Source organism: Gopherus flavomarginatus, chromosome 4 (genome assembly GCF_025201925.1).
Source record: "Gopherus flavomarginatus isolate rGopFla2 chromosome 4, rGopFla2.mat.asm, whole genome shotgun sequence".
Taxonomy (NCBI): Eukaryota; Metazoa; Chordata; order Testudines; family Testudinidae; genus Gopherus; species Gopherus flavomarginatus.
In genome coordinates this window covers 115,494,454-115,507,377 of record NC_066620.1, presented here as the reverse complement: position 1 = coordinate 115,507,377, position 12,924 = coordinate 115,494,454, and the positions used below count along the sequence as shown (strand labels likewise).

Sequence of the window (12,924 nt, the reverse complement as noted above, 5' to 3'; positions counted from 1 at the left end):
CTCAACCCCCCTGGTGGGAGCGGACAGCTTGGTTCATAGACAAAGGAACAAGGCTTTTTAGTAACAGGTTTGGCTTTTGAATGTGGAGCAGAGCGAGAAGCAGAACAGCTCAGGGAGTCTCTGCCTAGCTCCCAGTCCCCACAAAGGGTGTGAACTGCTGCGGGATCTAGTGCATGGGTCAGGCAGTTCCAGCCCTGTGGAGATCAGTTGGCAGAGAGGCAGTGAACCAACCTGGTGCCAGCAACCTAGAGCCAGCTGGGATGTCCGCAGGGCTCCAGACCAGAGAGAGTACCCTGCCCATTCAAGAGTGAAAATACTGGCAGAGGGGTCCTTTTGTTCTCTAAATTGGCCATTTGCAGTGTTGCTACACTCATCTCTGGACTCATCCTATGCATTCCGTCTGCCTGGGAAGATGCTAGGGGAGAGCTGGGTGCTGTGGTACAGCTGTGATGTTGGGAGGTGGGAAATTTATTGTATTATTAATGTTTAAGTATATATTATTTAACCATAACATGTTCCCTCCCTAGAGCCTCTGTTTCCTGTCACCAATCAAGACCCCCCCCCCCTTTAACTGTTATTGTGGATGTGGCATTTTATTTGCTGGGATTTGTATGACTGTATTTTGTTTCTTGTGTACTGTGTCATACTCCTTGTTAACAGTACAGTATTAACCCTGGTCTACACTTAAAATTTAGATTGACCTAAGTATGCCATTCAGGAGTGTGAAAGATTCACACCCCAAGCCATAGTTAAGTTGAACTAACCCCCATTGTAGCTGTATCTAGATCAAAGGAAGAATTCTTCTATCAACCTATTTACTCGCACTTGGGGAGGAGGACTAATTCTTTCAACGGAAAAGTACCTTCTGTCTGTATACTATGGCTCTGTGGGAACATAGTTATAGTGCTACAGTTGTGCCATTGTAGAATCCATAGTGTTTGCGGAAAATCCGTTCTGTGATCTTTGCCAGTCTTTCAGAGTACTGAGTATAGCAGCCGGGTCACGCTGGTCCATCCCAGGTTTTGGTAGTGACTGGAGAGGGCAGTTAGAACACAGCATGCCGCTTCTCTCTTTGTAGCTGAGTTGCAAGAGTAAACCAGTGGACTGTGGACTCTTTTTTTTTTAAATGATATACTGGGTCTTTGTGATTCATTTAAGAAGATCCCAATCAGTTAGGATACAAGTTTAATGCAGATGTCCCTTAGTTGTTTCCCTGAAACAGCACCCATTGTGTCCCAGGCACAGAGAAGAATCACCTTGGGTGGAGGCACCAGGCATTGCAACAAAGAACTCAGAACCCAATCCATGCTGGCAGGGAAAAGCCACTCTGATTAGCAAGCTCAAAGAGGATTGTGCTACACCTCAGGGGAGAAACTACACTCCATTGCCCAGAAGCTGGGAAGGAGGGTTCCTGGGGCCAGAGCCCATGCAAAGACAAAGTGTCTCTGCATATATAGTTCTGGCCTCTACAATGATCCCTGCGGTTCTGCCCTGCACCATTTTCCATGGAGGACAAATCCTGTACCCTACCTCCCCTCAAAGGGACTATGATGGAGAGAGTCTGCAAGGGATTTCCTGCCGAAATTCCTCCCCCAAAGCCTCTTGGGAATTTTACTGCAGCTAGGGAAGAGCCATCCCAACATGTGTATAATTACTCAGGTACATCAGCGTTTGCAGGATCAAGCCCTACATCAGTAGTCTTCATCACTTACATATCTCAAGAACCAAGACAAAATAATACAGCACACTCCATGTTGATTAAGGTGAACTACTTAAATTTTAGTTTATTAATTTTATCTGGATACAGACCTGTTTCTAGAAACACTGTGTGAAAAGCCAGGATAAACTGTAACAAAACTGTAGGGGAAACAATTTTGATAATGTAACATAGCTGTGTACCTACTGTTCTTTACACATACTGTACTTTAAAAAAAACAAAATAAACAAGAGTTTTCAGAAGACATAAACACTTTATTTTGAACTAGTAAATTTACTTTATTAATATGTAAAAAAATAAATCTACAATAGCAACAGTGCAAACATATCTGGAGTTGCATGGCATACAGAACATACATGAAAACAATTAAATTATTATACAAAGGGCCAACTGTTCCCGAGAGTACTGACTGTGACACATGCAATGAACAACAGATTAAGGAATAGACTGCAATGTAAATAGGAAGATGAGATACATATTACTGGCTCTGTCCTGTATGGTCTCTCAATTTCAGGAGGTATAGCGGTCATGCCTTGGATCTACAATTAAAAAAATATTGAAAATGATCAGATTTTCTATCACATAGGTAGTTTCTATTTTATTAAGCAGTCCAATGTTTCTATCAGAACATTATTATTTAACACTTATACTATGGTAGTGCATCTGTTGTTGTCAAACTCAATCAATACATCAATATATTCTGGATCAGATTCTCAGCTGGTATAAATCAACATAGCTCCTTTGCAGTCAGTCCATTAAGGGCAACTCCACACACAAGGGCTGGGGGTGGGGATACTCTGTAGGTCTTTCTTGATCACTCCTGTTGAAGTTGTTCCACTTTAATTATGTATTAATTGGGCCAGAGAAAGAATGAGAGTCTCTCTATATAGCCCAATGGTTAAAGCACTCACCTGAGAGGTGGCAGATCCCAGTTTAAATCCCTTCTTCTCATCGAGCAGAGGGGGCACTTGAACTGGGCATCTCCCACATCCTAGGTGAGCACCCTAATCACTGGGTTAAAGGTGATGAGGTAGGGGCCTCCTCTCCCACTACCCCTCCTCTGCCCCTGACTGTTTTGTATAGCGCTAGATAGCCTCTGAGCATGTCTACTGGATTGGGCCCTATAGGCAGAAAGATGTTGATCTTTCACTGATTCATGGATCGCATTGAGGCTCAGGTGGAAGATAGGCATCCAGGTACCTTGAGTGAGGCAGCTGTGTGCGTACTTAGAGGCAAAAACTTAAGTATCTTGGGAACTTCCACAGCAAAAAATTTAGGCACAAAATGAGTTTAGGCACCTACAGAGTTAGGTGGCAGCTGAGTAAGGGCTTTCTAGATTGGCAGTGGTGCTTAAAACTGGGCTTTAGATGCCTGAGTCCCCTTGTGGATCTAGCACATGGTTTCTTCAGGAGCAGCTGCTTTCATGTTGTCCTCACTTGCAGTTTCCTCTGCACAGCCCCCTCAAAGAGTGAAATGGAAGGGACTATTGCACACAATAATGATGATGGACTATAACCTTCAGAGAGTCTTCCTTGTGACCTCAATGCCATTGTGATGCAGCTCCCACAACCCTCCGTCTGCCCCTGCTTTGACATAAGAGAGGAATGGTGTACATTGTTTGGTTCTATGTTTCCTGCAGCGGACTCCCCATTAAGATAAACAATAACTTGAATTAAAAACAAACATGAATGTTTGAGATAAATAAAGGAGTTCCATGAAAAAATGAGAATCCAGTAGCTTAGGACACACATTTTTTAGCCTTTGAAAATGCAACAAATGGGCTTGTGGCTTGATGGGCTTTTTTTGACATTGCTCTTCCCTTACAGTACTGAAAATAAACAGTCACATAGAATCATAGAATCTCAGGGTTGGAAGGGACCTCAGGTCATCTAATCCAACCCCCTGCTCAAAGCAGGACCAATCCTCAACTAAATCATCCCAGCCAGGGCTTTGTCAACCCTGACCTTAAAAACCTCTAAGGAAGGAGATTCCACCAACTCCCAGGATAACCCATTCCAGTGCTTCACCACTCTCCTAGTGAAAAAGTTTTTCCTAATATCCAACCTTAACCTCCTCCACTGCAACTTGAGACCATTACTTCTTGTTCTGTCAACTGCTACCATGAAGAACAGTCTAGATCCATCCTCGTTGGAATAGCCTTTCAGGTAGTTGAAAGCAGCTATCAAATTCCCCCTCATTCTTCCCTTCTGCAGACTAACTAATCCCAGTTCCATCAGCCTCTCCTCATAAATCATGTGATCCAGTCCCCTGATCATTTTTGTTGCCCTCCACTGGACTCTTTCCAATTTTTCCACATCCTTCTTGTAGTGTGGGGCCCAAAACTGGACACAGTACTCCAGATGAGGCCTCACCAATGTCCAGTAGAGGGGAATGATCACATTCTTTGATCTGCTGTCAATTCTCCTACTTATACAGCCCAGAATGCCATTAGCCTTCTTGGCAAAAGGGCGCACTGTTGACTATATCCAGCTTCTCGTCCACTGTAACCCCTAGGTCCTTTTCTGCAGAACTGCTGCCTAACCATTCAGTCCCTAGTCTGTAGCAGTGCATGGGATTCTTCCATCCTACGTGCAGGACTCTGCACTTATCCTCGTTGATCCTCATCAGATTTCTTTTGGCCCAATCCTCTAATTTGTCTAGGTCTATTTGTATCCTATCCCTTCCCTCCAGCATATCTACCACTCCTCCTAGTTTAGTGTCATCTGCAAACTTGCTGAGAGTGCAGTCCACACCATCCTCCAGATCATTAATGAAGATATTGAACAAAACCGGCCCCAGGACCGAACCTTGGGGCACTCCACTTGATACTAGCTGCCAACTAGATATGAACCCATTGATCACTACCCATTGAGCCTGATGATCTAGCCAGCTTTCTATCCACCTTATAATCCATTCATCCAGCCAATGCTGCTTTAACTTTCTGGCAAGAACATTGTGGGAGACCATATCAAAAGCTTTGCTAAAGTCAAGGAATAACACATCCACTGCTTTTCCCTCATCCACAGAGCCACAGAGTTTCCCGCAGTTCCCATTGGCCGAGAACGGCAAACCGCGGCTACTGGGAGCTGCAAGCAGCTGTACCTGTGGACACTCAGGTAAACAAAGCGTCTCGTGGCCCACCAGGAACTTACCCTGAACAAGCCACGAACCAAGTTTGGGAACCCCTGCACTAAACGTATACCCCAAATCAGAGAAGACAATAAGAGGACCAAATGAATGCCATCATTGCTAAACAGCAGAGTAATGGAGATTGTTAAGAGGAAAAAAAGGCATCATTTAAAATTTAGGACTCAAATCCTTCTACATAAGGATAATAGGATAGGTGCGCAAACTCTGGCAAGTGAAAAATAAAAGGAAAATAAGGCAGGCCAAGAAAGAATTTGAGAAGCAACTTGCTAAAGAAGCAAAAACTAACCATAAGAATTTTTGTAAGTATATCAGAAGCATGAAGCCTGCCAAACAAGCAGTGGGGCCTCTGGATGACCAGGGTGTTAAAGGTGCACTCAAGGAAGATAAGGCCTTTTCAGGGAAGCTAAATGAATTCTTTTCATCAGTCTCCACATCAGAGCTACCTTGGATGACAAATCTGAAGTACTGTCCTATATTGATGAGTCAATAGAAGAAGTTATAGAACAAATTGATAATTTAAACCATAAGAAGGCACCGTGAGCAGATGGCATTCACCTAAGGGTTCTGAAGGAACTCAGATATGAAATTGCAGAACTGCTAACTGTAGTACATAACCTATTGTTGAAATGAGCCTCTGTACCAGGTGACTGGAAGGTAGCTAATGTAACACCATTTTTTATAAAGGGCTCCATACACAATCCTGGCAATAAGCCTAACTTCAGTACTGGGAAAAGTGATAGAAACTATGGTAAAGAACAGAATGATCAGGCACACAGAATCATAGACTCTAGGACTGGAAGGGACCTCGAGAGGTCATCGAGTCCAGTCCCCTGCCCTGATGGCAGGACCAAATACTGTCTAGACCATCCCTAATAGACATTTATCTAACCTACTCTTAAATATCTCCAGAGATGGAGATTCCATAACTTCCCTAGGCAATCTATTCCAGTGTTTAACTACCCTGACAGTTAGGAACTTTTTCCTAATGTCCAACCTAAATCTCCCTTGCTGCAGTTTAAGCCCATTGCTTCTTGTTCTGTCACTGGAGGCTAAGGTGAACAAGTTTTCTCCCTCCTCCTGATGACACCCTTTTAAATACCTGAAAACTGCTATCATGTCCCCTCTCAGTCTTCTCTTTTCCAAACTAAACAAACCCAATTGTTTCAGCCTTCCTTCATAGGTCATGTTCTCAAGACCTTTAATCATTCTCGCTCTTCTCTGGACCCTCTCCAATTTCTCCACATCTTTCTTGAAATGCAGTGCCCAGAACTGGACACAATACTCCAGTTGAGGCCTAACCAGCGCAGAGTAAAGCGGAAGAATGACTTCTCGTGTCTTGTTTACAACACACCTGTTAATGCATCCCAGAATCACGTTTGCTTTTTTTGCAACAGTATCACACTGTTGACTCATATTAAGCTTGTGGTCCACTATGACCCCTAGATCTCTTTCTGCCATACTCCTTCCTAAACAGTCTCTTCCCATTCTGTATGTGTGAAACTGATTGTTCCTTCCTAAGTGGAGCACTTTGCATTTATCTTTATTAAACTTCATCCTGTTTACCTCAGACCATTTCTCCAATTTGTCCAGATCATTTTGAATTTTTACCCTGTCCTCCAAACAGTTGCAATCCCTCCCAGTTTGGTATTGTCTGCAAACTTAATAAGCATACTTTCTATGCCAACATCTAAATTGTTGATGAAGATATTGAACAGAGCCGGTCCCAAAACAGACCCCTGCGGAACCCCACTTGTTATACCTTTCCAGCAGGATTGAGAGCCATTAATAACTACTCTCTGAGTACGGTTATCCAGCCAGTTATGCACCCACCTTATAGTAGCCCCATCTAAATTGTACTTTCCTAGTTTATCTATAAGAATATCATGCGAGTCCGTATCAAATGCCTTACTAAAGTCTAGGTATATCACATCCACGAATTCTCCCTTATCCACAAGGCTCGTTATCCTATCAAAGAATGCTATCAGATTAGTTTGACACGATTTGTTCTTTACAAATCCATGCTGGCTATTCCCTATCACCTTACCACCTTCCAAGTGTTTGCAGATGATTTCTTTAATTACTTGCTCCATTATCTTCCCTGGCACAGAAGTTAAACTAACTGGTCTGTAGTTTCCTGGGTTGTTTTTATTTTCCTTTTTATAGATGGGCACTATATTTGCCCTTTTCCAGTCTTCTGGAATCGCCCCCGTCTCCCATGATTTCCCAAAGGTAATAGCTAGAAGCTCAGATACCTCCTCTATTAACTCCTTGAGTATTCTAGGATGCATTTCATCAGGCCCTGGTGACTTGCAGGCATCTAACTTTTCTAAGTGATTTTTTACTTGCTCTATTTTTATTTTATCTTCTAAACCTACCCTCTTCCCATAAGCATTCACTATATTAGACATTCCTTCAGACTTCTCAGTGAAGACCAAAACAAAGAAGTCATTAAGCATCTCTGCCATTTCCAAGTCTCCCGTTACTGTTTCCCCCTCCTCACTGAGCAGTGGGCCTACCCTGTCCTTGGTCTTCCTCTTGCTTCTAATGTATTGATAAAAAGTCTTCTTGTTTCCACAGAACCTGATTTGTGGGAAAGAGTCAACACAGCTTTTGTAAAGGGAAATCATGCTTCACCAATCTATTAGAATTCTTTGAGGGAGTCAACAAGCACGTGGATATGGGTGATCCAGTTGATACAGTGTTGTTGGATTTTCAGAAAGTCTTTGACAAGGTCCCTTGCCAAAGGCTCTTGATGAAACTAAGTAGTCATAGAATAACAGGGAAGGTCCTCTCATGGATCAGTATCTGGATGAAAGATAGGAAACAAGGGGTAGGAATAAATGGTCTGTTTTCACAATGGAGAGAGGTAAACAGCGGGCTCCCTCAAGGATCTGTATTAGGACCTGTGCTGTTCAACGTATTCTTTAATGATTTGGAAAAGGGAGCAAACAATGAAGTGACAAAGTTTGTAGATGATACAAATTATTCAAAGACAGTTAAATCCAGAGATGACGGAGAAGAGTTACAGGGGATCTCACAAAACTGGGTGACTAGGCAATAAAAAGCAGATGAAATTCAACACTGATAAGTGCAAAGTAATGCACATTGGCAAACACAATCCCAACTATAGATATATAATGATGGGTTCTAAATTAACTGTTAACACTCAAGAAAGAGATCTTGGAGTCATCATGGGTAGTTCTCTGACAACTTCAGCTCAATGAGCAGCAGTGGTCAAAAAGCTAACAGAATGTTAGGGACTATTAGACAGGGGATAGAAAATAAGACAAAATATCATAATGCGACTATATAAATCCATAATACACCAATACCTTCAGTACTGTGTCCAGTTCTGGTCACTCCATCTCAAAAAGAATATAGTTAGGAAAGAAGTGGACAAATTGGAGAAAGGTCAGAGGAGAGAAACAAAAATGATTGAAGGTCTAGAAAACATGACCTATGAAGGAAGATTGAAAAAACTAGGTTTGTTTAGTCTGGAGAAGAGAAGGGTGGAGGTGGAGACATAACAGTTTTCAACTACATTAAAGGTTGTTATAAGAAAGGGGTGAAAAACAGTTCTCCTTAACCTTTGAGGATAGGATAAGTAGTAGTGGGTTAAATCGCAGAAAGGGAGGTTTAGGTTTGGACATTAGGAAAAAACTTTATTTAACTTCCTAACTGTCAGGGTAGTTAAGTAGTGGAACAAATTGCTATGTAGGTTGTGGAAGTTTTTAAAAACAGGTTAGAAAAACACCAGTCAGGAATGGTCTAGTTATTACTTAGCCCTGCCTTGAATTCAGGAGACTGGATTAGATGACATATTGAGGTCTCTTCCAGTCTTACACTTCATGATTCTATGATTCTTTGATCGAGGGTATAGAACAGCTCCATATGAGGATAGACTAAAAAGATCAGGGCTCTTCATCTTAGAAAATAGATGACTAAGGGGAGATGTGATCTAAAATCATGAATGGTGTGGAAAAAGTGAATAGAGATGTGTAATTTACCTTTTCGCACAATACAAAAACCAGGGGTTACCCAATGAAATTAATATGCAGCATGTTTAATATAAACAAGAGGATGTATTTTTTTCACACACTTCACAATTAACCTGTGTAAATCCCTGCCATGCAATGTTGAGATGGCCAAAAAAAGAACTAGAGATGTTAAATGGCTATTAACCAAGATGGGCATGGTGGCAGCTCCATGCTTGGGGAGACCATAAACCTCTGACAACCAGAAGCTGGGAGAGGAAGACAGGGATAGATCACTCCAGCTACCCTGTTGTGTACAGTCCCCATGAAGTTCAGGTATGGGTTACTGTCAGAGACAAGATACTGGGATAGATGGACCATTGGTCTGACCCAGTATGGAGCTCTTATCTTAATCTTGTTGAAGGATGGCTAACTGCAATACTGGTTATGAGAAAGAAAGAAAGAAAGAAAGAAAGAAAGAAAGAAAGAATCCTGCTCTTAGCTTTAATGGACATAGCCTGGTGGAAAAAGAAACTAATGATAAAAACATAAAGCCAATCACTCTCAGCTCCTACTGAGATCATACCTGCCTTGGGTCTATAATGCTGCAAATATTGCTACTGTATTCTGCAATACAAAGGAACAGTGCTGTCCAATAAGTGAAAAGTAGAGAAAATAAAAAACCCTCCCCATATCTGATATAATTTCCATATATGATTTCCAGCCATAATGAAATTATGTTGGCTGTGCATTTTGTGTTCACTATTGTTTTAAGTAGATGAAAGCAGCCAAGCTATTTAACCATGAGCAGTGAGCATTTTGCTTGTAGTGTCTGTAGTTACTTTTCACAGAATTTCAGTAGTACAGCAAACACTAGAATGAAATTTTACAGACAGCTCATAAAAATCTCTCACACACTATACAATTTCAATGAAGGTGAGTATCGTACTATGCATAGTTAGAGCTGTACTGATGGTGAACCATGAATTAGTTCGGTTCCATCCCAAAGACATGCCAATCTCGTCAATGTTAGATTCTCTTATAATGTATGAATATGACAACTCGAAAAATTCTAGGGACATTGAAGGCCAGATTCTGCATTATACTCTTGCCCCTTTGAAACTCTCAGGAGGTATAAGGGGGTTGGGTTTTAGTGAGTAGTGAATTTCCCTGGAGGATGGAAACTCCCTCAGTGGCAAACATCTCCTGTGCCAGTTGTCCCCACTCTTATTGGTGTGGGAGATGGAGGGAGCTGTTCAGGGTTGGGGCGAGAGTGCTGCTTTTCCAGACAACCACTGACAGCTATGTGCTTACAGATCATATCACCAATGACATGGAGCTGCATCTAGGCTTCTCTAGCTCATGCCCATGCTGGGTAAGCACAAATCAAGCACATAACTGGGTCCATGATGCACTCCCCCCTCTTGTGCTCAGCAGAGGTCAGATACAGAGGAGAATTGTTTATAATAACATGAATCTGTTTATAATGGAGTCATATATGCAATAGAGTGTCAATGCACATTATTTTTTCAATGTCTCCTCCACTGATGCTACATTGGTGTTCTAATGGTGCTTTGTCAATGCAAATGTCGATAGCCATGCCATTCATTTTTTTCCCAGAGGGACTGTCAATAGACGTTTAGAGCTGCTGTTAACTCAGTGGAGGATTACTATTTACTTTACATTTCAAAGTGAAATTAGTGCTCAGAGAGACTGAAATCCTGCAACCGGACACAGAGAAAATATGGCAAACAAAGTGAATTTCCCTTTCCTGGCCTACTAACACCTCATCACTGAGCTAGGAGACAAACTCTTAGGGTGAGAGCTGTAGACTCCATGACCTATGGCCCAGAGGTGATGAAAGGCTCCTTATTCTATTACTAATTCTATGTACTGGCTAGGGTTCCGATTTTTCAGTTGTTTAATATCCTGTCAGTGCTCAAGGAAGGAAAATAGTGATAATATATTCCAACTTTTCCAAACTTTTTCAGCTGTTTTTCAACAGCCATGAGAAGTTGAGGGAAAGGCATATAACCAACTATTTATTTCCCATCAATTCAGGCACAGTAACTCCCGTTTGCTTCAGAGACAACCCCATTGTATTCATAGTATTGTTACGTCTTCAATAGCACTTGGACAGCTAAAGCCGGATTAGACTTACCGACCATTCTGCATTGTCAGTCTTTGAGCATCTCACATTCACTGGCAGTCTAAGAACAAGCTCATTGTAGGAGAGACCTGCTGATCTGGACCATTTAAACTTGTTCATCGCATCCATGAAAGAGAGATTTTTATATTGCTTTGGACTCTTGATAATGAAAGGCCATGTCCTAAATAAAAGAAAAATTCCCTGCTAAGTTATTAACATTCATAAGCAAAGGTATATACAATACTCTTCTTACAAAGGCAAACTGATTATTAACCTTTTATGCTATCATTATTTTTATTTAATTTTGAATGTGACTAATACTCAATTTATACTCAATGGCAGAAAACTACATTAGCACAGAGTTAAGGTTGCTTGCTGGTATGTCATCCCCATGCAGAATGCTGAGTTCAGCAAAACTTAAAAATTTTGAAAACCAGGAAACTCAGTTAAGGTTGCCCACACAACCTTAACTCTGCCCTTTTTCAGCAATGCCCCAGTACACACTATTAACACACACACCCTTTACTCTACCAACCCCACAGTTGTTGAAATCATAAAATCATAGAAATGTAGGGATGGAAGGGACATCGAGAAGTCATCAAGTCCAGCTCCCTGCACTGAGGCAGGACCAAGTAAACCTAGACCATCTGTGACAGGTATTTATCCATCCTATTCTTAAAAACCTCCAGTGCTGGATTTCCACAGCCTCCATTGGAAACCTATTTGAGAGCTTAACTAACCTTACGGTCAGAAGGTTTTTCTTAATATCTAATCTAAATCTCCCATGCTGCAGATTAGGCCCATTATTCTTGTCCTACCTTCAGTGCACATAGAGATCAATTGATCACTATCCTTTATATAAGAGCCCTTGACCTATCTGAAGACTGTTCTCAGGTCCCCTTCCCCCACTCTTTTCTCAAGTCTAAACATGCCAATTTTTTAACCTTGCCTCATCGATTAGGTTTTCTAACCCTTATCATTTTTGCGCTCTCCACTGGACTCTTTCCAATTTGTCCACATGTTCCCCAAAGTGTCCCAGAATTGGACACAATATTCCAGCTGAAGCCTCAGTGGTGCTGAGTACAGTGGGAAAATTACCTCCTGTGTCTTACATACAATACTCCTGTTAATACATTCCAGAATGATATTAACTTTTTGGGAAACTGCATCACATTGTTGACTCATATTCAATTTGTGATCCACTATAGCCCTCCGATCCTTCTCGGAAGTACTACCATGCATCCAGTTATTCCCCTATATTGTAGCTGTGCATTTGATTTTTCCTTCCTAAGTGAGGTACTTTTGCACTTGAATTGACTGAATTTCATCTTGTTGAATTCAGACCAAGCAATCTTAAATCTGTGATAAAGTAGGTTTTTTGCCATTGAATTTCCTAGGTTTCTGAACAGGAAAAGATATGTTGTTGGTAGTCGTTAGCAGTAATTTAGGCAGTTGTACATATCATATCCTGTAATTTGCACACAAAGTCAGCCCCTCCCCCCGCCACATCAACTGTGCCCAATCAGCACTGCTTCAGCACACCTTCTCAGCCCTGCGTTGGCTCAGTCACTGTCTACCACAGGGATTGGCAACCTTTCAGCAGTGGTGTGCCGAGTCTTCATGTATACACTCTAATTTAAGGCTTCGCGTGCCGGTAATACATTTGAACATGTTTTAGAAGGTCTCTCTATAAGTCTATGATATATAACCAAACTATGGTTATATGTAAAGTAAACAAGGTTTTCAAAATGTTTCAGAAGCTTTATTTAAAATTAAATTAAAACGCAGATCTTATCAGTTTAGTGTGATCTTTGCCCTTGCTTTTCCTTGTTGAGTTTTCCAGTGTCTGGTGGCACCTATTTGGATACTTTAAGCTGCACACAGGCTTCTGAGTGATCAGTTGATAACCCGCTGGCAGGACGTCAGTAGCTGGA

General features: G+C 41.6%; 1 protein-coding gene across 1 annotated transcript in view; it reads right to left on the bottom strand.

Moving 5' to 3' along the window:
* Positions 1-1,802: 1,802 nt before the first annotated feature.
* The window catches only part of MOXD1 (monooxygenase DBH like 1), a 101,544-nt gene continuing 90,422 nt past the window's right edge, over positions 1,803-12,924 (bottom strand). Inside the window, exons 11-12 of the mRNA XM_050949644.1 lie at positions 11,003-11,171; positions 1,803-2,256 (exon numbers count right to left, since the gene is read on the bottom strand). Coding sequence (XP_050805601.1) covers positions 2,092-2,256; positions 11,003-11,171 — 334 coding nt within the window. The 3' untranslated portion in view covers positions 1,803-2,091. The remainder of the gene's footprint in view (positions 2,257-11,002; positions 11,172-12,924) is intronic.